The sequence below is a fragment of the Cloeon dipterum genome, chromosome 4 (assembly GCF_949628265.1).
Source record: "Cloeon dipterum chromosome 4, ieCloDipt1.1, whole genome shotgun sequence".
Taxonomy (NCBI): domain Eukaryota; kingdom Metazoa; phylum Arthropoda; class Insecta; order Ephemeroptera; family Baetidae; genus Cloeon; species Cloeon dipterum.
Window position 1 is genome coordinate 4,305,601 of NC_088789.1, and position 25,544 is coordinate 4,331,144.

Here is a 25,544-nt window from a genome sequence, read left to right on the forward strand (position 1 = left end):
AGAAGAAAAGCAAAATGTGATTGAATCAATCATGTTTATTAATCAACAATTACATCGTCTTAGAGGATGATATTTGATTTATTTGACACTTTCGTCGCGTCTCGCGTGCACTAAAATCCGACAGACACAACATGCGCCCAACCAAATGCCACCTAGCGCAGCAAAACCGACACTCGCGACGCTAGTAGACTTTGCTCTGCTTACAATTCCGATCGAAAAGTTGGTCTACAGCCGACAGTAAAACAGTTGATCCAAAAAGGCGCCTTAATTAAAATAACAACATGTGTCTTAAAATGTATAAAGGGGTTGAGCATGTACGAGTGTGTGTGTAGCGTGTGTTTTTGTTTGCATACGTCATTTTTTCTTAGTGTGTGTATGTTTGTTTGCGTGTGTCGCGAGCGGCAGCGGCCTGGGGGCGGGCCGCCTCCGGTACCTGTGCTGCAGTCTTGAGGGTCGATGGTTGGCAACCTGAGGAAGAATTTCTTTCGTCGTCAGGAGCTGCGCTTGAGCTCGTTTAGATTTTTGTCGATGGCCGACGCAGAGTGCCGAAAATGCTAACCTAACTCTTTTGATCGGGTAATTTTCTACTTTTTCTCAGTGCGAATATGTTTTAATTTCTTCTGTTGCAACACGTGGAGCAGAGGGGTAGGCTTAAACACTACACTTGGCACAGTATAGTTGATCATAAACTTTCGGAAACACTTGAGAGAATCAAAAAAGAGAAGACATCACATGGCAGACACTGATTATTTCCAACGTTTTTGGTCCAGGAACAAAAAAATCATCCTCTTCGGCAAATCAGCGACTCGTTTTTCCATCTTGATTAATTAATTGCCTTGAGTCACATTTCGCTAGTCGCATTTCTTGCTTCGTTCACCGTTACAAAGAATAATTTGGAAGATATGACGCTTGGTGTATGTGTAAAAAATTATCGTAGGTACATGTATAAGCAACTGCAGGCGGAGGTTCACTCTTTTGGTTTACTTTTCATTTGGCACAAACACGTCAGCAGATAAAAATTAAACACTTAACACTACTGAAACGTAATAACAGGTGATTTTTCTCAACTAACTCAAGGCAACCCGAATTTGTGTTGAACAGAACTCGGGAAAGTGCAAGTCCCACGAGTCACGTCTAAATTGCTTCCTTAGTCTTGTAAACTAGCAACGACCGCGTTCAACGAAAGCGATAACTGATATGTCCACCTCGCACTGGAGGCCCCGGTGGAGCTTTCTTTCTCGTCGTCCAACAAATGTACAGCTAAGAAGTCTCAAACGATAACAACGATAGTTATGAGTGTGTGTAAATCAGCGATGGCAGCGAGAGGAAGACACAAAACATTGAGGTACAAGTCAAAATCACTCTTTCGCGGGGGGCCTAGTTGGGGGCAGCCAGGGGGCCGTTGAAGGCCGCCCCTGCCTGGTGCAGGGCCAGATGCTGCATCAGGTGAGTCTTGGACGTGAAGCCGGCGTCGCAGTATTTGCACACAAAAGGCCGTGGTTGAGAGTGTGACGCGACGTGCTGAAAACGTTAATGAGAAATTCAGACCTTTGTTTCAAGTTGCCACTAGCATAAATAAATTAAAAACTTTCCCAAGAGTTTTCCGTTCAAATAAATATTATAACCTAAATATATGACGAAAGTTCCTTTTTTAAATTGTCTAAACAATAAACAATTAACAAACATCAGGATTATTTTCACAGGATTGTGACACATTCTTAAATCACCGTATCGGTAGACGGTAGGCTACTTTTTTGTAATTCCTTGATGGATTTTTAAAACAAAAATTGCGTCTAAAATTACAAAAAAATCAAACAATGATGGTAGAGCAAATAGGAAAAATAGGATGACAAGTGGTAAAAAAACCCTGGAGCAATAAAATATAAAATTAAATTAAGCCAAAATAGGAACCATAAGTATATAATATATACAAAAAAAATCTTTTTGTACCTCTTAGCGCTGGGAACAGACAACAATTAAACTTTCCAGATTAAATTAATTTTTCCTGGACTAAGAAACGCTTTTTAAAACCTTATTTAATCTATATTCAATAATTTTAGAAAGATAAACTGACCTTGTGGAGGGAGTCAAGAGTAGGAAGGATGATGCCACACAGGTCACACTTGAACATCTGACTAGGGCCTGAATCAATTTTGTTTCTGTATTTGTCCAGCTGCTCAACGGTAGCTTCGCCGTGCGAGCCGTGGTCCATGAAGATGTGCATGTTCAGCGAGTTGACAGCAGGGAAGGACTGCTCGCAGAAGGGACACTTGAAGTGCATCCCCTCGTGGCCGCCGTCCTGAGCACACACACACACACAAGATCAGACCATGCGCTGAGCACTAAAGGTAAGCGAACGCACCGGCTCGCCTTCAGAGCACTCATCGTAGTCAGAGCCGGACATCAGTCTCTGCTTCATGACGCCGCCATCGGCCGCCGAAGAGCCGACCTGATTTGAGTGGCTCTGCCCAGGTCCCATGTAGCTCTCACCAGACTCCTCCATCATGTCTTCTGAGGACTCGCTGGTCGTCCTCCTGCGGTCCCACTGCTGCAGCTTGGACGGGTCCTTGTCGTAAATCTTTTGCGCCAAAATCTGAAAATAAAACATAAAACATTGTAGTTTCAGAACTTTTAAAGTGACCGTGGAGAAACTTTTGTTGCAAAAAGTGCGCCGAAGAAGTAGATAAATTTTAATCTGGCTTCAGGAAAGGACGATAATTTCATAAAAATTATAAGAAAATTCTGATTCTAGATTTGTAAATATTTAACGTGTTTTTTTTCTGAACAAAAAACGCCAGAACTGTGGCAAATGGCATTTTACATGAAAAGTTTTGTTGAAAAACTTTAAAATTTTCAGAAACAACGCTTTAAGGAAACATATTCTTTGAGAAAATCAATTTAAAAACATTATTAATTATCCAATCGCTAAAACAAAATTAATTAAAAAATAGGCAATTGACATTTTGTACTGGTCATTAACGTTAAAAATTTGGGACTTAAAATGTCCATTTAAATATTACCACATAAAATTTCTACCTGCAAACTTTCGAGTGAGTTGTCGCAATCTGTGGTGTCAATTTCGTTGAGGTTGATGCCTGAGCGCTCCATCTCAGCGTAGGTGCCGAACGGAAGTTTGCCCAGACATTCAAGCTTCATGATGTGCATTTTAGAGCGCAGGTGCTTGGCGAGGTGGCCGTGGATGCGGAAGGCGATTTTGCAGTCTTCGCATTTAAACGGCCGCGGATTCTCAGTTGTGGGCATGCCAAAGGTCGAATTCATGCTCACCTGAAAATGTAACAATTTAGATAACTTACTCTCTAAGAGTCAAATCTGCACCCACCTTATTCTGATGACTGACGGAACGCTCGTGTTTTTGCAAGTGGCCTTTTGTTCGGAATGAAACAGCGCATGACTCGCATCTAAATGGCCTCTCGAAGTAGTGGATGTTCACGTGCAGACGCAGCTGACTTGGCTTTGAGAACACTTTGTTGCAGATCGCACACTGGCTCTTGCCATCTTCAGTCAAACTGTAACAAATCAATTGTTAATTAAATTCAGTTCTTGCTAATTTTGATTATCCTTTAAGTAAAAATTAAGCATACCACAAGTGTAAGAAAAAACCTTTGAGTTTTATTCAAGCTTGACTTGATTGCTTAGGAGTTTTAAGAATTGCAAAAAAATTATAACCATTTTAACTGACAAGATATTACAAGCAAATGTCATACACTTAGGCTAAACTTTCCAATTTATTATATTTCTTAATGAATTGATACTTAAAAAAATATTTTATTAGCTTTTTTTGAAAAGTATTGAAAGAAGAAGTAAAGTTACTTTTTGTCTAACCTTCCGTAATTGCTGCCAGGTCCACCAGCCGGCGGCATGAACTCTGCCTTAGGCTTTCCTGGGCTTGCTGACTTTGGTGGAGAGCCCCTGGTCGCTGCGATGGCCGCGGCGGCGGCCATGTGCTGCTGGCCGATGGCGGCGGCCTTGTTGAGGTTCTCAGGCTTGACGGCTGCGAGCAGTGGTGGCGGCTGCTCGGGCTCCTTCATCGGAGAGTTGAGCAGCATGGCCGACAGGTTGGTTGCCAATGTCGGCGTGAGGAGGGAGGGGGCGGCCGCGGGCGAGGCCAGTGGCGTGGTCGGCGTGCCAGCGGTGGCGGCAGCGTTTGCGTCGCGCCACTTGTGCACCTGGTGCTGCTTGATGCGCACGTCCTGCAGCGCTTTCTCGGTCAGGTACGCGTGCAGCATGTCAGGTGGTGCGGCCGTCGGACCATGACCCAGCCGGCCGGCTGGCAGTCGCTCCACTGTGCTGCAGAGGGCGGCCAGCAAGGCGGCCGAGTCAGGCACCGGCGTCACTGGGGCCGGCCTGCTCAGGTCCATCGGCGGTGGAGTGGCGCCTGGTGGTGACGCGGCTGCTGCCGCCGTCTCATCCCGTTTCGAAGGGAAGTAGTATCTGTCGCCGCCCCCTGAGGGTGCCGCAGTTCCTTTTAGGTCCAGAGTCAGCAGTCGCGTGTTGCGGCTCACCTTTTGAACATTAAAAACATACATCAGACTTGGAGAAGTCAACTTGTTAGTGGGTACTTCTAATTTTTTATCAACAAAATAGACTTCATTCATAGACTCATTTTTATTTCTAGTAGGGCAGATTGTTTTTTATTTCGCTGACCACAATATTGGTAGTGATTACCCTTGAGAAAAATAAAACTTCAAAATAAACATTTTGTTGGAGCTTTAAGTTAATTTTAGTACTTAATAGGTGGAATAACGTTTCATCATGCAACATAAGTAGAACGAGATAAAATGTGTGAAGTACCTTTTCTCGTTCTGAATGCGCGCTGACTGACGAAATTGTTGGCGTTCGTGCCGCAGTGGTGATGGTGGTGGTCGTGCAGGTTGGCCCGCTTGAGTAGGGGTATGTTGAGGGACGCGCTGAGATGGGGATGAGACCAACAGGCTGTTCGGCCAGGGACAGGAGACTGCACGCCGCCTCTCTTTGCCCTGCGTCAACTGAGGGGGGAGCGCGTTTAGAACCAAAGAATGCGTGAAAAGTGTACCACTTACTGTCACTGATTTGCATCACTTCATCGTCATCTTCGTCTTCATCGTCATCGTCGTCATCTTCATCCTCCTCAGATTCAGAGTCAGGTCCACCACCTCTCTCCACTCGCAGTTGTTGCTGCAAAATTAAGATGAGTTGTTTTTCCTCAAGTTTAGGTCTAGAAATATTACCTGTCTTAAGAGGAGCTCTTCATCAATGTTGCTGTCCTCAACAACAGTTGGTACTGGCATGATTCCCATTTCCATGCACTTTTTGTAGTGCGCCTTCGACTTCATATGTTTAGTCAGGTTTCCTTTAGTCTTGAAACTGCGAATTTTAATTTAATGTCACGCGAGAAAAATTAAATACCAAAATGTATGTACCTGAAGCTGCAGTGTTTACATGTGAACGGCCGCACGTCTGTGTGCGTTCTGATATGTTTCTTGAGCATGGATGGTTTTTTACATCTTATACCGCACTCTTCGCAAACGTACTTCCCTCGTCCTCTTCCTCTAACGTATGTGTACTCTTCATTTGATTCAAATCCTCCGGCAAAAATTTTAACTCGCTTAGGTTGCTGCTCGCCAGATATCGAATTTTGCTGAAATTAAATCAAAGTTATAGGGTCTTCCAATCAGATCTTCTGACAAAATTCTTTTGGCAAATAAGCATAAATATTTTTGATGCGAGGCTAATACAAAAATAAACAAAGCAACAGCGAGCTATGGGAAGCTGAATTGCAGTGGAATCTTATTGCTAGTTATGTTCAATTAGGACATTGGCTTTTGATAGTCTTTTACATTTTTTTCTAGTTATCATCATAGGACTAACTAACCTCTCTGCCTTGTTTCAGATCACCAGGTTTTGAAGAGTTGGCCTCCGCACTGTCAGTCTTCCTGCCAGCGTCCCACTGGGACGAGTGCGTGACCACGAGCGCCTGCGGCCTGGTGCTGGCGATCGAGTACTTGTTGGGCCTGTGCCTCGAGTCGTAGAGCGCCATGGCCTGCGCGGGGGCCATCTCGGGCGGGTCGGCCGACGGCGACAGCACCCGCCAGTTGGAGTACATGGAGAGCTTGGGGTCGGTGCTCTGTGGCACGTACATGGGTTGCGGCTGCGTGAGGCAGCAGTAGAACACCCTGGTTGAACACTTGAGGCCCAGGTAGGTGTACGCGTGGCCATTCAAATAGAGTTGGCCGTACGACTTGCGCGGCCGCGGCGTTTCGGGGCTGACCAGCGTGGTGCCCGCCAGAGAGGTCAGCAGGGGCCGCTTTGGCGCGAACGTGCCTGGCTTCAGGGGCAGCGAATTCGGCCGCAGGAACTTGGGCTTGGGGGCTTCCTCCTCCATCTCTACCTGGCTCTCCGAGGCCGGCGGAGGTGGTGGCAAAGGTGCGGCGGCAGGGGCGACGGAAACAACGGTCTTGATGGGCTGCAACGGCGGAGGCGTTGTTTGCGTCGCTCTGAAAACGAAATCAAGGTTGCAATCACTCTCCACCTGTTTTTGTTTTAAACCTCTGATTTTTACCAGCAAATTTCACCAATATCTTGCGCAGCAAATGCAAGGAACACAAAATGTTGTATTTTTACAGGCCAAAACAAAAATTTAGGGAGACTTTTCAGTACACTTAAATTATGTTAAAATATTTGTAATCCACTTAAATTTGGTCAAATTTAAAAGAACCTCACATACGCTTAAAGGCCAATGAAATAAGAAACAAATAATTGAGAAAAATTCACAGCAACAAATGAATATTTAGAAATCTAGTTAAGGGGCTTGGTGGGGACACGTTAAAATGAGCAGTTTGATAATGTAGAACGGTCTAGACTTTGAAATGGAATATTTTGAGCACTCACTTAATAGGAATGTCTGGCTTGGCTGGTGGACCGCACACAAGGTCTAGGGGCCGCGTCTCCACTAGACTCTGTGGACCGGGCATGCCCGGGACGTAGGGAATCTCGCGGCCGCCGTGCAGAATGGTGACAACCCCAGCGTCTGATGACGAGGGTCGCCTGCTTGTGGAGTTTGCGGCTGCGGTCAATGTGAGGGGGTTGTAGGTGAGGAACGAAGTGTGCAGCGTCGGAGTGAGATTCGGGGCCGTGATCTTGGGCACAATGGGGCGCGACACGGCTGCCATGATCTGCTGGTCCGGCACCAGCGTCATCGACGACGGATTGGGCGCTAACTGCTGCGGCGCGCTCGTTGACATTTGAACTATTGTGCCGCCGGAGTTGAGGTTGCACCGCGAAATGGTAATGCTGGTTGGCGAGCTGCGACCAGTAGAGCATGGCTGCTGATCAGGCAGCATGGACGCTCCTGAATTTGGTCTGCACGGGTCGATGATCATTGTTTTCTGCTCGTGACCGTCGTTAATGTGAACCTGGGAAGGAAACAGGTACTTCAGATACTGGTCAAATTCAATTTCTCCTCTAATTGCTAATTTTATATGACATTTGTTAAGAATACCATCAATGTTCAAACGCAAAGTGAGTTCAAAGTTAAACCGCACATAAGATTCTATATAATATCGAGGCAATAGGCAGTCAGAATCTTATTGAAACCTGGTGGTACTTTTTCAGCTAACATATTCAAATTGCAAATCAGAACTGGAAACAATTCGTGCAGTTTTTTTGATTAGGAACAGGTACATCATATTAATTTTCATTGATAGTTATTTAAATTATTCAAATTTATGAACTTGGATCCTTGTACCTTTCCTCCAAACATTTGCATAGGCCGGGGTGAGCGGGAGAGCTCCTCTAGGGAGCGTAAACTAGCAGTCGAGGGTGGCCTCTCTTCGTTTGATAGACGGGGCCTTTTGGTCGCCGGAGGTTCATTGTAGCCTCCAACCAGAGGAGTGGAGCCAAGCAAGGGGCCTGGTGAAGGAAAGGGAGGCGGAGTGGCCAAGGCGGCCAGTTCTAACGCAGCGACAAGTTTGGCAGCATCGTGGTGCAACTGGCTGTTCTTCCTGCTCGAATCGTGCAGGCGTTTGCAGTAAAAGCGCTGGTGGACCTCCATCGTTTCAGAGCTCCTGTTGGTCGGAAGGAGATTTTAAGATTTAAGAAGGTTGAAATATAAACACAAATGGAAAATTACCTGAAGGGTGTTCTGCAGAGGTCACAAAAATAAGCGGCAGCCGCCTCCGAGGCGCTGGCCGTCTCCATGAAGAGAGCCGGATTGGCATCGCCGCCAAGAAGCTCGGCCACTTCGGCACCCCGGCCGGTTTTCAGCAGCAGATCCTTGATGATGGATCCCTCAGGATTCTGGGGGTGGTGCTGACAATTGTCGAAAGCGAGGCGGGCTATTTTGGGGGCCGGACTTAAGAGGATCAAGCCGTTGTTGGCGGCACCGTCACTGCGCCGCCTCTGGGGGCTGCTCACGCTCAGGTTCAGCGGCTCGGAACCCTCCTCCTTGGGCCGAGTCAGTGCGTGGGCCAGTCGGGGAGTTTTCGGGTTGTCCACGGTCCTCCTGAAAGCAGGCACAGACGTGCGCGTTTCGAGACGGGAGTCCTGCGAATTTGGGAAGAGGAAGTACCCGGCAGTCTTTTGTTCGGTAGCCGGACTGGACTGATTTCTGTGATAGCGTCGGGACCAGAGCGGATCCACGGTGTCCACGATGGCTTGGTTCTCACTGATTATCTTGCTGATGTGTCGCTGCAGGAACTCTGGACTGCCAGGGGGACACTGGCCCTGGAACTTGGGTTTGTACGGCCGCGGGTTGGGCTCGTCGTCCGAGTCGACCGGCTCCTCGACGTCCTCGTCCATCCCTTCCGGCTCGCCAGCCTTGATCGCGTGCGTCCGGGACCGACAGTGTTTGTACAGATTGCTCTTGGTCTTGAAGGCGAATCCGCAGGGTCTGCAAACGCGGTTCTAGTGAAGGAGAGAGAAAGAGCAGCGCAGTGGCCAGTGCGTGCGAAGCGGGGGAGAACGGGACACGGAAAATTAGCCTTTGGAAATTAAAATCAGAAGCCATGCAAAACTGAATTCGAAAATTAAGCTACAAAAAGAGATCGAGAGATAGAGAGAGCGACAACCAAAAATTAAGTGAAACATTTAATGGCTTTTTCTGCAGGGTTCGAGTACCTGCAAGGGAAGGGCCGCTCGTTGGTGTGCGCTCGGATGTGCTTTTGCAGCACACTGGGTTTGGCGCACGCCATCTGGCAGTACGGACACACGTACCGGCCGGACCCGTTCACTGGGCCCTCGTTGGCCGCCGCCACGGCGGCGGCTGGTGGCGGTGACGGCGACGCAGTGGCCATCTTTTTGAACTTCTTGTGCCGATACCTCAGATCCGATGCGTCGTGCGAAGCCGCGGAAGACTCTGTGCTCGGACCTGAAATATAACAAAAATCAATTAGAGAAAAGTTGAAATAACCGAAGCTCGACTTTTAGTGCAGCCATTTTAAATAACAAAATCCGATTAGGAATTGAAATATCGAATTTAAATTAGCATCCCCTATTTGATTTATAAAGCAATTTGCATATCTGCTATTTCCTCCCACCTATACTATGCTCCAAATTCGATATAAACTTATAATGATTTGCATAAATGAGATATTGGCATACTGGCTAGTCAAAGAGTGAGTAACCATATTAAAAATTAGTGGAAATAATAACCAAAATTAGTTAAAAATCTTCATAAATATATATGTTTGTTTTGATTAAAAATTGTAATTACTTTAAAGAGAATAAAAAGTATTTCTAAGCAAGGTTTGTTCGCGTTTCAAAGCAGAATTTCGGTTTCATTCTATTTGCAGAGCCGTAGAACGATTAGTCGAATTCTGTTTAAGCCTGACTCAGCAGCATCCTTGCTTTAAGTATCAATTTCCTTTCAATTAAGGTCAGAGCGCGTCTGCTGCGAAACGCGCGGCTAATTGCGCTAGGGTGTCGGCCGGAAAAATGCCCCCGGTGTTCGCATAGGCAGGGGAAAAACAAGCACATTCGCGAGTGGCGCGGCCCAAAATATTTGGACTTGGGTATGTCGGGCGGTCGGCGACGGCCGCGCAAGCAAGTGCGTCATTTGCTCTTGGGCCGCGCGAATGCCTTTCAACTTGGGCAGGTGTTGAGAGAGGAGCGCACACCAACCAAAATAGAGCACCAGGAGCAAGGTGAGTGAGTGAGCTGCGAGTGAGTGGGCTTGCTCGCGTACGCACTCAACTCGCCATTGAAAGCTGCTAATTGGGAAAGTTCACAGCTCATCTCGAGCATATCGGCCAATGAATTAATTTATTTTTAATTATTGCTTTTACGAAAACGGCAGCTATTTGTAAACAAACTTCAGCCACTTTAATTAAATTTGTCTGAAAATTTTCTCAATTTAAACCCCCACAATTTTAGTTGCGTAGGTGAGAAAAGCAAACTTCTGAAATGTATCTCAATAAATGCTATTAATTAATTCGGGTCTCGCTTTGATCCTCGTTGAAGTTGGAAATTACGGTTTGTTTGTCACGCCATCAACGTCAAAACCAAGGCACATTCAATCAAATTAACCGAAGCTTAGGTTTGAGAAGAACCCTATGACAACAACGTGATGTTGTCTCGCGTTTCAAGAAAACCAATTTCAAGATCGATGAAGGTGCTCGTTGACGAAATGTAATGGATGCCCGCCAATTCTGCGAATCCATCTCAAACGAAATCGAGTCAGACTGCCGCGATAAATCGTTGTTTGGCCGCTTTACAAGTGTCTAGCGGGTAAAAGTCTCAAGGCGAGACATTTTCGCGTGTGGCAAGCCTTGCACTCCAGATCTAAAATAAACACTCCGCCGCTTCTAAAACGACTATTACGACAATTGCAATTCAGAAAGTCAGGTATACGCAGGTGTTTCTCTCAAAGGTGAAAAGTGTTCCGTCCGAGGGCCGATGAAGAGATAAAAAATAGCGTGTCGAACGCAACAATGGGCCCCCGCGCAACAAAATCAGCTGGCGGTTCCGAGAAGTGCGATAGAGTGGCACGATTCGTGGTAACAAACTCACCTGGGTGCGAAGGTGGACCCTGAGGAGGCATCTGGTGGTCCAGGGCGGCGTCAGGTCCTCGCGGCGACTGCGAATCGCTGCCTGTAACAATCGCACCAGAAAGTGAGAAGAAGTTTTGAGTGGGTGTCGAGCAAAGTCTCAGATTCTATATCTGCTGATACGCGAAAGCGCGGATTGAGCTTGTAACTGGTAAATAGATTGCAAGTGTAATTACCGAAAGCATTTAACAATTATGATTTCATTGCAGCCATAAAAGAAGCTATGATCGATTTAGGTAAATTTTTCGAACTGATGATTACGACATACGAATGAATTTTTGTTCCGTTTCAGGGAAACACAAACTACGTAAAAAAGCAAATAATTGTCGTCTAACAACTTGTGTTTTGCACAGAAACGAATCACGCAGCCACAAAATTCCAGCTAGAGTCTAAATTTAGTTTTAGGAAAGAGCTTAATTAGAAAATTACACTTAATTAGCGAGTAACAGGTATCTTAAATTTAATTTCAGCCCCTCTGAAAATGAATTGTCGCCTGCTCGCGGATGTTCATTACGTCAATTGCATTGCAATTACCTGCGTCCATAATTGCAAAGTCGGTTTCCTACGTAATTGGCTGATATTTCCAATGAACATGTGATACGCAAGCCAATTCGCAGAATTCCTGCAAAGACGCCTGATAAGTCGTTGGGGGTTTTGAGAAAAAAAAAATGAAATGATTAGGCTCCTCCATCTCGGGTGAGAGAGAGGGGAATCCTGCCAAGAGATAAGAGAGGCAGCCAAGTGACGCACTGTATCGAACTTATCGCTCGCTCATTATCATTCAACAAATACATGCATCTCGCGCGAATTCGCCAGCCTGTTTGGTATTATTTGCAAAGTAAATTAATTATATGAAACGGCTTGCCCTGTTGTGGATTGCCAAAAAAGGTGTAATTCAATTGCAATATAAATGTGACTAAAATGTGATTTAGGCAGATAAAATTAGGGTTTGGTAAAGGAGTTAAAATTGAATACTAAATTCTACATTTTACAATATGTCCATGTAAAAGAAAAAAGTTTAGATATGTTGGTTAAAATTCCTTATAACCATTCATATATCGCGTGGGCGAAATTCATACTTCAGCTCGGGCTGCTATTTGAATCGCATTTGTTTCAATTGATTCCTATCACAACGTGCGCGGTTGTGCACGTGCGTCTGACAGTTAGCTGTGCACGAAGGGGAAAAATGACCTGTTGCGCTGAAAAACACCTTTCACGCGAGCGTAATACCAAGCATAAAAGAAATCCCCACTGCCCTTATGGCTTGCATAGAAAAGCCAGCGGAGTTTGTTTGACTCAACTCACAGTTTCTCGACTGTTGGAGAGTAAAGATCTGCATTCCCCCTCAGTGACCGCTGAATGCACTCTTGGAAATTTCACCAGACAAATAAACAGTGCACTCGAAAGTGATAAAGACGGCCGACTGAATACGGCACCTGATTTCTGATAGCTGCGCTCGCGGACCGATGATGATTGTAAATTGCAGTCCGATCGCGTCTTACTCGTTTTCTTGTTCTTTCTTATCTGGCGCGTAGCGACTGCAAATTATAAATAAATGACTCACATGCACCGACAAATAGCGCCGAGGCAGCGGAGAGAGACGCCGAAAGTGAAAGTCTGACGCCGCGCATCGAGTCTATTGACCTGGCCAGATGTTTTACTATTTCCAGAGACAAACGAGGCAAAATCCTCCGCGGCACGAACTGCCGAGTGTTTTCCCGGAATCCCAGCCTTGGATTCGACGGGGCTCGCCAATTTTGCAACTTTGGCGCCAGATAAGGCGCTTTACGGCCACGACTTCTTCGCGGCAACTTTTCTCAGGAATGCTGCTTTTGAAGTCACGTCGAATAAACTCTACTTCCGTTATTCTATTTGCGAAAAAAAGTTTTGAGCTGCTTGACTCGTGGAAAAAATAAACTTTGTTTGGTTGGAATAGTATCGGCGAAAGTCGTGAAAAAATGTGATTGTTTTTTATTTGGACGTTCAACTCCCGCATTTTTCTGCTTTTTTCATTTGTAATTTATTTTGAACACAGTTTGTTATGTTTTGTTCATTTGTTGAATTTATAAACAAAAAGCGTGGGTTCAAAAGGCAATTTTCAAGTGTTTTCTTTTGTTTGCGAACGCAAAATTAAGGCTATTTCAGCCACAAAGAGACAGGTATTTATATGGCGTTTACATTATTTTTGCAGCGATAAAGAGTTTCGCCTGCGCGAGATAAAAGGACGAAGCAATGACGTCCCTCGCACAACTGGCCTTTGGAAGCTGCGGCGGCTGTTATCTTTAACCGATCTCGTCACTGACCTCTGTGCCACTTTTCTGAAAAATTAATTAAAAATGCGCATGACCAACTCGCTAATGTGCGAGACAGCCAGCCAAATAGACATGTCAAGAACGTGTTCTGAGAACCTCGGAAAAGACCACGTCACCTAAAGCAAACCTATTTTAAAATTAAAAATAATGAATTAAATTGGCTTAAAAAATAAATATGACAGACGTTATTTTCCTTTTCAATATAATTTGCAGTTAGACTGGAAACATAATGCCATTTATTTTAATGAGCATCTTTGATTTTTTCAGGTTCAAAGGGTGGCATAAATATATCATTTTTTGTGTGACAATTATTAAAAATTATAACGAAGAGCTATATTTTTAAATTAAAAATAAAAACTAAGCAAGCTTGTTAGGCCTGGCTTGTTCATCAATCAACAAAGCATTTGGTTAAATTAGTTTCGGCGATTATTTTAGAGTGAGCTGTGTTAAGTAAAGATTGTACAAACTGACGTCATAATTCTCCATTTACGGGAACGCAGTCAGCGGTGAGTTTTGCTCATCAGATTGGCAGGCCAAGTCGCGAATTCCAGAAGGATGGCAACACACGTAGAGGGCGACGTGAATCGCACACGATTTTGGTGCCAACGAGCGCAAATTATGCAAATGGGCGGCGAGGGAGCAAATCTCCAGCAGCATCTGCGAGAGTGAGCAGTGTTTCTGCATGACGTAACGCGCGCGCGGCACCAAGGTTGAGTAATGAGAAGAACAATAATTGAGCCGCCCACGGTGAAGTTCAATTGGCGAACCGCTTCACTGACTGACTGAGTCGTCCGCTTTTATTATTCCACGACGCCGCAATCAATTACAAATAATGAGAGCAGACGACGGAGAACCACCCTACAAACGTCCCTGGCCTGTTCAGGACGCCGCTTCCATAAGAAAAAATTATGTCTGACCGGATATAAAGCATTTCAATCCGAAATAGCTTCTCTTATTTTCTAATAGCATTCTTTATTTTGATTATTCCTGTACTTTTTCCACTGAATTTTCAAGAATATTAAATTAGGGATTATTTAAATTTAATTTTTAAAAAATTTCAAAGTAATAAATGGACTTAAAGAATTTAACTTAAGTTGTTCACAGTTGACAATCCTGGTGTTTAATATTTTGTATCATTTTTAATCCCGAGACAAATACGCCAAATTTTCCAAGTATTAGCGGCCTAATTGTTCTAGGAAAATAATTATTTTTGTAAAACTGGTAGGACTGTAAACCCAGCTTTTTCTTAACTTATGCGCAAACTTGATTACCAATCATATTTAAATGATAATTTCGCCATTTTTTATGTATTTCATTGTTAAGACTTAAATTTTCTCAAACAATTTGTTAAAACCAAAATTTACTGCCCTAGTTTACTAAATGTGGTTCGAAAAAATCCAAATCTAAATTTCTGCCTGTTAAACAAAGTGTTAAACACTTTCAAGCTGGCTGCCTTTGAAGATTTTACAGTCAATTAAAACGATAGCAAAGGCGTCTGAATCTACTGCGGCGTAGAGCGAAGGAGCAATTTTCAGTGTAATTTGTGGACCGCGATTGGGCTGCTGCCGATTCCGAAGAGTGTGTTTGTGTGCGTGAGTGGCGTTTCTGCCGATGCGCGGAGACACCGTCGTAGCACGAGAGAACGAAAATCCCTGCGTGGAATCTCACTTTTGGCAATGATGACGAGGGGCTGCACCGACCGAGTGTGCGAGAGAGAGAGAGGATATCTGGCTGGCGCCACGGCATCTCTCTCGCTGGCTCGGGCCAGACGCGCACACACACACAGGAGGGGAACCCTCGCTCGCTCGCTCGCTCATTTATTTTGCTTATTTGTCCCAATCACTTCTACACTGCTTCTCTCGAGTGAGCGGAAACCTCACTGATGCTGTTCCAGCAGAGAGTGGAAACTGCTGCTGCTTCGCGTCTGTAGCGAATGAGGCACTTTTTCGACCTTGTTTATCTAGCGAAATCCCGTGGTCGGCTTGGAAAAACACACAAACGAGTTTCCCATTGAGAAACCTTTCCGCGCGCGTGATTTAAAATTAAGGCATCCTCGTTTTTAGAGCACCGGCCTCGCCATCGATCTTTGCTTGTTTGTCAGTGTGCGACGCAAAGGAAGGACGCGATAATCAGTGCCGAATAACAAAAAAGAGTCTAATCTGGCGGCCGCACGCAAAACAAATTGGAAAAGCGGCGGCGACTCTGGTGAATGACGCACTCGCGGGTCGCAGCTCTCAGGCATCGGCTCGGCTGCATATGTATGGTACATCTGGTTACGTGGCTAAATGTGAGGCGTGACGTCACTCGAGGGGCGGGAGGGGATTCCAGGAATTGTGATCAGTGTGGGGGATGCCCCAAGGTCAAGCCAGCATACCGATAGATACGCCGCCGACGCCGCGCACACTGCGCTGTGCCCGGCAGAAAAAAAAAGAAAATAACGCGGAGAGAGACGCAGCGAGCAGCTTTTTCTTCTCATTATTTTCGCCAGCAGCTCTCTCGCCTTTTCATTTCCTTCGCTCGCCTTCCAGCCCGGTCGCCGTGTGTCACCTATCAGATGTCTTTCTTCCTCGTCACTGCCCAATTCGTGCCAAGAGATGCAATATAATAATTGTGTTCTGTCTGCGGGCACAACAGGATGCGAAAATTGACGCAATGACTCATTGGCCGACCGTGCGGTTATTCGTTTTAAATCGGCTCCGTTTATCTCGAATAGATATTATATTATTTGTTTGTCAAAAATTCTGAGAATCAGACGCAGTCTTTTAATTCGTCATAAAGACGTGGATTGTTTTTATCATTAACCATTTGTTTTGTTTATCATTCTTCTAGGGATTTAACTGGTTATACTGAATGGATTTCAAATCATTACTCGCGATAAAACTGAAGAAAAATTAGCTACTCAGGTGTAAAGCCTCGAAAGTCGCAAAGAAATCAATCAATGAATTCCTCCCAGTCGAAACGCAACCAAACATGACAGTTCAAATTTATTTTGTCTCCAATGTCACTGTTGAATAATGTGTTTCTAAACATTAAATGCCCAGACATAAACACAGAAACTGTGAAGACACACCAGTGGCGTCAAAACCAGGGGCGGCCCTGTCGAATTTCAACACTGAGGACTTTCCTAACAAGCAGTTCATTTCAGAAGTAACATTTTCATTTTGTTGATGACCACACGGAGATTTGGTTAACGTTCTAGTGCGTAATCGCAGCCTGGGGTGTGGAATTTCTTTCTGACAGCGGAACAACTATGCTGCGTAGTAAGCCGCGCGCGCGGAATCCCCATTGCAATGATTGAAAAACACGCGAGCAAGGCAAAAAATCTGCGCATGGCATTTATACACGAGTGTTGTGGTGTAAACTGCCGCGTCGTGCCGAGAAGTGCGGCTGAATTATGGCTAATTTTGCCGGCGTCCTCGCCCGGCCGCGAGAGGAATTCGCGGAAATTGCCGGGTGACAAAACGAATTCGCGGTACTGTTTTCCAACTGGCCCCGCCGGAATTCGAGAGAACGTCGCGATTCGGCTAGGCTGGTTCCTGGCTGTGCGCGCAACAGGAGCACCGCTTGTTTTTGATAAACCGAAAAGAAACACCGAGCTGATTGGGCAATATTTACGGGACCAGAAAATGAGCAGTTCAGTTACGTAACAGCGGCTGATGATTTTCCACTAAAGTTAAATTAAGCAGCAGTATAAAATAGAGCATTGTTCAAAGTTTCATTAACAAACTCATTTGACTTGATTAACTCTGGATCATTGAAATTATATTTTAACCATCATTTAAATCTACTTCTCTTAAAAATTCAAGACGAAAGGTGCTGAGCTAAGCACAAGGCTCGGCTTAAATAATAAGTAAATATAGGAGCTGACCTAAATAATCAGTAAATATTTTTACGAGTATACTTATAATAAAACCTTTTTATTATCAGGTAAGCTTTCAACAGGTTAAATTAAAACCTGACCCAAAAACAAAATTTGTCGCCTAGATTCAGCATAATTTAAGTCTACTATTGATATTCAATCTACCTTGACGCCAGGTCCTCAGTGTGTTTGTTTTGATTTACTATGGGGTTCGCGTCTATAATTAATTTAGGCCAATTTATTGAGCCAACAAAATACCTATGCACTTTCATATCTGTTTAAGTTAACTCTTTGCCTTCACTATCTCCGGGATTTGGCGTCTGATCAAAAGGTAGTTTTCTCTTTAACAATTGTAATCTGTTTAATAAAAGTGGCCAAAAATGCTAAGTAATTAATTTTTTTTAATCAAGGAAGAGCCACTCGTATTTCTAGACTAGATTATTTATCACGCTAATAACCGAATATTGCAGAAATATAATAATAAGATCCAATCTATTTATAACTCGAGCAATGCAAAGTTTGGTAAATAAACAATCATTTCACGGATGTGTTGATGACTTAATCCAGAAAATAGTCCAACTAGAGGAAGAAAGTCTAACGCGTTACGCGCATTTTTATAGGGACAAAAAAAGAGATTTATGAAGGGCAAGTCCTGGTGACGATGGCGAAAGCAGGCCGTCTATGCCTGGGGGCAGGTCCCGGGGGCGGCGATGTCGGCAGACCAGGTGCAGACTGCGCTCCAGCGGGGCAAGTGGGCCGACATTCCGAAAGCGCGCAGAGGGCCAAGTGACGTCACACGGCGAACCGCGAGCAAGAGAAAAAAGGCCTGGGTCGTCGACCAAGCGGCCGGCCTTGGCGAGGAGAACAACTGACTCTCCTCAATTTCGATTTATTTTTATTTGCAGCCGACTAACTGGAAGTGAGCGAGTGAGAAAGAAAGAAAGAAACAAGTTCTCTCCTCGACAAAGAGTGCAGCCGTGGATAAATTTTGTGCGCGCGAAAACATACGCACGCGAGCTGTGGGCGAGCGCTCAAAATAGCTAAAATGCCTTCGTCGTCGTCTTCTTCGCAACTGGAAAGTCAATTAATCGACCGTCAAGGGTTGCTTATGCTTGCTGTGCTTCTCGCCGGCAGACGTTATTCCGCGAACTGATTTCATCTCAACATATCTTCCGTTTGATTGCACTCCGAAGCCCTCTTTTTAACCCATTTAAATAAAAGAGGAATGCTTCTATAGAGTTCTAGGCAATGAACTGTGATGTGAACTGTTTTCGCTCCAGCAGGTGGTCGAATGCGTCTGTTTCCATTTTGTAAATCTAAATAAACCAGTTTCATCATGAATTACCCAATTCAATAAGACACAATGAATATTCAGACTTCGCACCTTTTCTAAAATAAGAGTTTTCCGAAAGCGCTTATTAAAGAAACGAACGTATTTATATCTAAACTGAAATAAATAGCAAGAGGCTGAAATGTTTTTCCCCGGTTAAGAATTAATCTCTTGTGCAGGTGAATCCATACAATAACTGGCCTCAAAGGAAAAAGGCTCGACGTTGCCCACGCCCACCTCGTCGCCTCCCTGACTGGAAAAGATGATCCACCTGCGCCTGCGAGTTTCAAGCCTGCTGTGTTATTTTTCGCGCAGTTTGCGCGCCGAGCGTGGGCCGCGATTCCAGCAAGCAAACGCTTTCAAACTGGGCCTGGTTTTTCAGCGAAATTAGAGCTTTTTTACAATCCCATTCCCTGCAGGTTCCACTCGGGCTGTTGAAACAGCTAAAAGCTTTGAGTGTGCGAAACGTTTCGGCGAAACCACGCAGATTTTTCGAACAGGTTGAATTCCAACTATGTCGTTTGAAGTTGCGTAAACAGGCGGGGGCTTGGTTCAATTAATGAAATTGCTAATTAATTTGCTCCGATCCCAGGAATCCAAAATTTTTTAACTCCACTCGACGGACGAATCCAATTCAAACGGCGCTTGTAACAAATAAAAATGACCTAACGCTGCCAGGTTGGGCGAAGCGTCGGTTTGCCCGAGATTGGCATCGGCAGGCACCTCGTAGGGCAGGACAGGTGCAGAGTGCGGAGTCGACGTTTTCGCACTCACGCAGCAGGCGGAGCCGATTTGGCGGTGGCACCTGTTGGGACGCTATTTTTTCTTTCTCTCGCATTGTCACCTGCGCACACGTGACCCTGCTGTGTCGAGCGGCCAGTTAGTTAGCTAGCCGTCCGTCCAGCCGTAATCGGGTCACATAAATCTCGAAGAAGACGAAGGACGCCAAGTGGCACACAAATAGAGCGGCGACCCGTGCACTCGGTGCGCGAGATGCACTCGCCTGCTTGCTTCGCTCCTTCCCCGCTGCATCCATACACTCGCGTGCCCATTCATTCGCTCCATTCACGCTTTGTGAACTCGGTCGGGCGGTCGGTACATGCATGTGAGTGTGTGTATGTGTGTGTGTGTGTGAGACAGCTTCTTTCCATTCTACAATTATTTGCCGTGATTCCCCGATCAAGGTCTGCCGCATTTGATTCAAATAGAGGCAGTGGGCGACCTCTGACGCGTTGACATTATAGATTTTTAGATGATACGCTGATGTTGTTTTAGGCTCACCGAAAGGGCTCAGGAAGAACAAGGGTTCGTTTATTTAGGGTTAAAATGCCTATTTCACTTTTCCACAAAGGTGATATTTTGTTAACCGATTGAATGATAAAATCTAGCCCAACGCATTATTTAAAGTATTGGGAGAGACCAAACTGAAGGGGGAAATTCGAGTTGTGGGGAAGAGTTATTTCCTGTACATATTATTGATCGGAACGGCTTTAGCCTGCAATTATGTCAGCACCCAACTCCAAAGCGGGCAGCATAGGTAATGTTTTAAGCTTCTGTTCAATGATGGTTATGCGGTCAAGATACAATCACGTCCAAAAAACAGAAAAAGTTAATTTAGAAAGAAAAAATGAAAACAGTAGGAGCTTACCTACGCGGTCGCACAGATAAACTTTTGTCATTTTCTGCCAGAGCGTGTAACGTCATCGCTATTTCGTTTGTATTAATTAAGCAAGTAAAATTTAGCCAATTTAGCGACAGCAAATAATAAACCCACTTGAATTACGAGCACTCAAATTAAATGTCGTCCAAACTTTGGGCAATTATAGAGGAATAATTATGGAATATTATTGCGCAGTGTGTATATGAAATGTACAAACGTGTGTATTTCTGGTTATGGTGACGAAGCGCTAAAATTATTGAGTCTTGACAATTCCAAGAAGTGCCAATTAATTCAAAGCTAAAAATGGCACGGCTTTGCCTCGGCACGGACTGTATCGAGAGAGGCAAAAAACGACGAGTGGCGCATTTAATTATCGGTACAGAAGGGAGCGAGAGAAAGAGGAGGCGTTTTGCGCTATGGCAACCGTCGTTCCTGGAACGGCCCTTGTGCCAGTCAGCTGGGCTCTTTCTCTCTTCTTGCCGGCTCGGTTCGCGGAATTCAATGTGCGCTATTTTGATTTTCGGGTGCAATCACTCCACTTGACGAGAGATCAAACAAACTTCCCACACACCAATTTCAATAATAGACCGCAGAGTTTTTGCGTGAATCGATCCGCCGAGCACCGCGTTTTGTTGGCATTTCAGTTGGTACACGTATTTGCTTTTCCGCGAGTTCGCCTGATGCTGATGCAAATTATTGTTTGCCTTTACCAAAGACGCAGCCAGCTTCTTGTTATTTGCCATCAAAGAATCTTCCCGGAAATTGCCTCGACTTGCTGAATCCGTACTTTTAGCTCGCAACGTGGAGTAATTAATGTTAGGATCGGATATTCGCAAATAAACGCAACAAGCTGTTTTGTTTGCTTTGAGGTGTGTTTTGCTCATGTCTCAGGTTCTGAGAAGTTGCTTTCAACCTGATTCATGCCACCATTCTGTGAACTTTTTTGCCCAAGCTTATTTATGCGACTCTCGGGAAATACCTTCATTCAAAAACTTGATGATCAACGAGAAAGAGCATGGATTGATAAATAAACTTCACGACGAACTTCGCTTACATAAAAATAACGCCAATTTGGTGGAACCATCAAACGTCCCTTCCATGTATAAATTTTTAAACGGTTGTGCAATTTTTTAAGCTCAATCCAGTCCAGAGTCAAAAAGTTATATATAATATGAATTAGTCCAGAATTTACAGCATTGAGAAAGTGAGTAGGATTTATAACTCGAAATAATTAACTTCGGGGAAATTTTATAGCCAAATCAGGTTCAGGATTTTCAAGAGTTGTCTTAGTGTTTTGCATAAGCAAATAAATTATAGATAAGCAAGGGGTTTACAACACTTTTGCAGGTTTGATCGGAATGTCTATTTCCGTGGTGGGAGGCTGGCAACTTTTCATCTCAAGTTTTCTACTTATAAAGCCGATTTTTACAACTCCATCCCGAAATAATCTCGCATTGGCATCATAAAAGAGCAGACGAGGCTGAAAAAAGGACGGTTGTGCTGCCGTGCGCGTCTTGCCGGGAATGCTGCTGTTGTATGTTGTTTGACGCGCGCGTGAGTCGTGAGTGTGTCTGTTTCTCGAACGTAGCCGCGCTTCGCAGAAGTGGTCTCGAGCCCTTCTCGGAAGCCCGCCTCGGATGAAAAAGAAGCTGGACCGAAAGAGTTGAATCGAATTATGATGATGTAGCAAACGAGCGGCCGACCGACACCTTCGAGAATGGAGGCAAAGCCGCCGGACGGCTGTTTATGAAGCGATTCCGCGGAAAATTTCCTCTATTGATCCGGCCGATTCCGAGAAGCCGGCTCCAGCGGCAGCGTCGTCGACTTTTCTGATCAATCTATGCTGCCTTACACGGAATAAAAATGTCATGCAGCTGACGCCCAATTCATTGAGGGGACGCGTGATTTTCGCCAGCACACGGCTGACGACGGACGACGACGACACACCGGTTTCGGTTTGACACAGCATTTTGTGCCCGCGCGAACCTGGCATTGCAGTGTCAGGTTTCAAGCCTGCACAAGGACTTTTACGGCGCAATTATTCGCAAGGCGAGCATTTTCTGCCGTGCCTCCTTCTAGAAAAACGAGCCCGACATCCCGGCTAAATAGTTAGATTTGTGCGTAGGTTTGGATTTCGCAGGGTTGCAAAAACAGCAGAATTTGCTTCCGATCGCATGACTTTTGCCTAGCTTTCTCAGCTGTGGTTGGGTTTGTTTTGGAAGTCACAAATTCGATAGCAGAACCCACTCTTTTTGATAATTTAGTTTTTTTATGACTACGGTGGATGAAAAATAAATCGGGCATCTGCTTCTTTCTCGAGAGCATCTGTTTTTCGTTATGATCCGTCATAAATATGCTCTTGGAAATGGAAGTAAGTTTAGTTTGAAAGCCTGGAATACGCTAAAATCGAGATTTAATGTGCATACCGAGCTGTATTATGTTTAAGATTAATACTTTTACAATAACTGGATTTCCAGGAAAAATTGCTTCTCGGTGAAAGGTTTCAAGGCCAAATAATACGGACATAGACGACACCACAAGCCCGGGCATTGAAAAATACCTAACGGTTGAGGTAGGCAACGAGTAACATTATCTGTAGTGAAATCTGAAAAATTTATAATGTCTTTTTATCAATAAATAATTCAAATTTTTGCTATATTCAAGTGGTTCATGTTAAAAAAAAATTAAAATTAGACAATCATGACAGGTGAGGCTCCCGTTTTCCACGAAGATTCGTAATTAATTCTTTCCCTCATGGTGGCAATCGCTGAGATGAAAAATCGAACCGTTTCATCACGTTGGAGACCAAAGGTCGGTAGACGCAACAATGGCCGGTGCCGGGGGGCAACTCAGCGGCCGCGGTGGCCATGTGGCCGCTGCATGGAGGGCGGGTTGCCTAGCGACGGTGGTGCAGTGCGTGGATCAATCAGATGCAGCGCGGGCTGCGCGCACTCCCCCTGCCGCGGGATGCATCCCTGTAGCCTACTTCTCTGGCCAGAGAGCGAGCCGAGCGCACCCCCTCTGCTCCAGCGGGCGGAGGGCGGAAGGGCGGCAGGGCGGGTGCGACCCACTCTCGCATTCCCTTTGATCCACTCGATCACGCACTTGCCCCTTTGCGAATCCACCAACACCGTTTACCATTTCAAAGAGCGCCAGCTCGCTGGTGAACGGCGCTCGATTTTTCGCCAGGAATTTGCACCGGTTTGATCTTGCGGAAAATGACGACTTATTTCGTAATAATTTCGCCCACCGGGGATTCATGAATTAGTCGATACTAATTTTTATATGCTAGCAAGACAGGAAATATTAAATGGAACTATTTACATGAGATATTTTCAACGGAAAGCAGCAGCAATATAGAAACGAAATTATTTCAACATTATAGCTGATCGAGGAAAAATACTGATAAAATTACGATTTTGAGTTACACAGTTCCACTGTTGCTGTCATAAATCTTGCAACTGACCTTGCATCTTATCAATTTAGTTGCTGGCGCATCGCCACATTTTAATTTTGTGATATGTGCATCAACAGCCTTGCTGCTGCAGGAATAAACTTAGATTATTTAATGAATGAATGGTTCAGAGTGAAATTCGTCGAAATTTAAGAATTCTTGCTCCACTCCAGAACTACGAAACAATCTAAATTACACACTGAATTGAGTTAACTTGAAAATATGTTTCTTAGCCAATTATTTCACTTTGGAAACCCAAAACATGTGTATTTCTTGGCCCAAAGTGACGCCTAATGGCAAATAAATTACAGTCAGGTGCATTGACAGGGAATTGATTGTCCTGGGAAGTGGCCTAGATGCGCGACCTTTGACCTGAGGGGCCAGCAGGCGGCGACTTTGTTCTGGGGAGGCGGCGACGACGGCGTCTGCCGAGTGGCTGGCCTTGGTGCTCACTGGATCACCTCTTTATCACCAGCAAAAACTTCTCGCTACGGCTTTCTGAATCGCGCACTCGACGAGCCGAAAGAATCAAACTCAGTGCCCATATAGTTGAGCAGCAAAATACCGACGTGTTTGTCTGCGTGGGTTTTGGAAACAATAATGGTATTTGCGATTCTCGGATGGTAGCGAAAAAACTGTCGAGCCCAAAGGGATTACTTTACTCTTTACTCTCTTGTATTGATGCCAGAGTGGTCTTATTCATCGGCTTGGCGAATTGTTTTGCATGCTTGCAACAGCCAGAATGTAAATTTGGATGCTGTGTTTCTACTATTTCTTGTAAACAAACACAGCGCGGAGACGCTCATTAGACTTATTAGTCATTCCTTGAGGCGCATCAAGAAAAATAATAAAACCTGCGTGAATTGCCGCGAAATATGAGAAAATTGAAAAACACAATTTTTCTCCTTGACACAACACAATAAAAGTCTCATTATATCGGTTAGTCAGTGAAAAATTCTAAGGTAAGATTTTCCCTGAGGAGAATAAAAGGGGGATGGAATGCCATTCACCCTGCATCCGCTCGCGCTCGCACGTGTCGGCACAGATCAAGGTGGTAAACAGGGTGGCAGTTAGGGGAGGGAATGCAAGCTGCGCTTCCCCCCGCGTGCCGGGGGTTGCGGGCACCTGTCGGTCCCTACACCTGTTCTAAGGGAGGTCAGGTCACTCACCGTCGGCTGCCATCTTTTTGCGGGGCATCTCGGGGCTCAGACGGAGACGGAGAAGCGGCCCCCACGGCCCCCGGCCGCCTCCAGGCTGGGCCTCGGCATGGCCACTGGTCAAAACACTGCCAATCGAACCACCGACCTGCTCATAACTCTGCTCCAGACCTGACTACGGCTCTGCCAGCAGCCGGTGACGTCACCCTCACCGCCGGAACTCTCCCGCAGCGCTCAACGGAGCTGCGATAAACGCTACGGCCATCTCTCAGCTTATGTGGGAACTCCGATTATTGTTGCGCAGGATGAGTCTGGCTACTCGCGGTTATCACGCGAATTTATGTCTTTGGTGATCGAAGGATTTTTCCTAATTACCAGCATTTTTTTTTTAATTTATTGCGAATGGAGAATAACTTGCAATTGCATTTAATAAATAATGAATTGATTAATCCTCGTTGAATTAGGGCTATATTAAAATTCATAATTATGTAGATCTGCATTCTTATCTCTTTTAGGCAACTTAGAAATTAAATGTTTTAGATTGGTTCGCTTTGCACGCAACATGATTTTCCCATTTTTTTCTTTCCTGCAATCCAATGGAGCTGATTTATTTTAACTATCCAATAAATTTGCATGCGAAAATTTCCGATTTCAATTTTTTGCTAGTTAGCAATTATATAACCACCATTTCCAAAACAAAATTGGGTCTATCTTTCAAAAATACAATAAA

At 44.9% G+C, this 25,544-nt stretch overlaps 1 protein-coding gene across 7 annotated transcripts; it reads right to left on the reverse strand.

Annotated features, from left to right (window-relative positions):
* Positions 1 to 15: 15 nt before the first annotated feature.
* Positions 16 to 25,010, reverse strand: LOC135944681 (homeotic protein spalt-major-like). 7 transcript variants are annotated; one of them, XM_065491793.1, is made up of 18 exons: positions 12,348 to 12,486; positions 11,005 to 11,085; positions 9,115 to 9,364; positions 8,567 to 8,887; positions 8,129 to 8,500; positions 7,745 to 8,063; positions 6,889 to 7,412; positions 5,873 to 6,494; positions 5,421 to 5,638; positions 5,229 to 5,364; positions 5,061 to 5,175; positions 4,813 to 5,006; positions 3,832 to 4,523; positions 3,341 to 3,527; positions 3,037 to 3,285; positions 2,363 to 2,593; positions 2,075 to 2,299; positions 16 to 1,521 (listed from the first exon to the last, which is right to left on the reverse strand). In XM_065491793.1, the coding sequence occupies exons 1-18, from the start codon at positions 12,379 to 12,381 to the stop codon at positions 1,378 to 1,380; spliced, it is 4,914 nt and encodes a 1,637-aa protein (XP_065347865.1). In that variant the 5' UTR covers positions 12,382 to 12,486; the 3' UTR covers positions 16 to 1,377. The 7 variants fall into 7 exon arrangements, with proteins under 7 accessions (XP_065347865.1, XP_065347866.1, XP_065347863.1 ...); XM_065491794.1 differs by having other exon boundaries at positions 3,844 to 4,523; positions 12,348 to 12,484; XM_065491791.1 differs by lacking the exon at positions 12,348 to 12,486 and adding an exon at positions 24,827 to 25,010 and having other exon boundaries at positions 8,129 to 8,887.
* Positions 25,011 to 25,544: the final 534 nt, after the last annotated feature.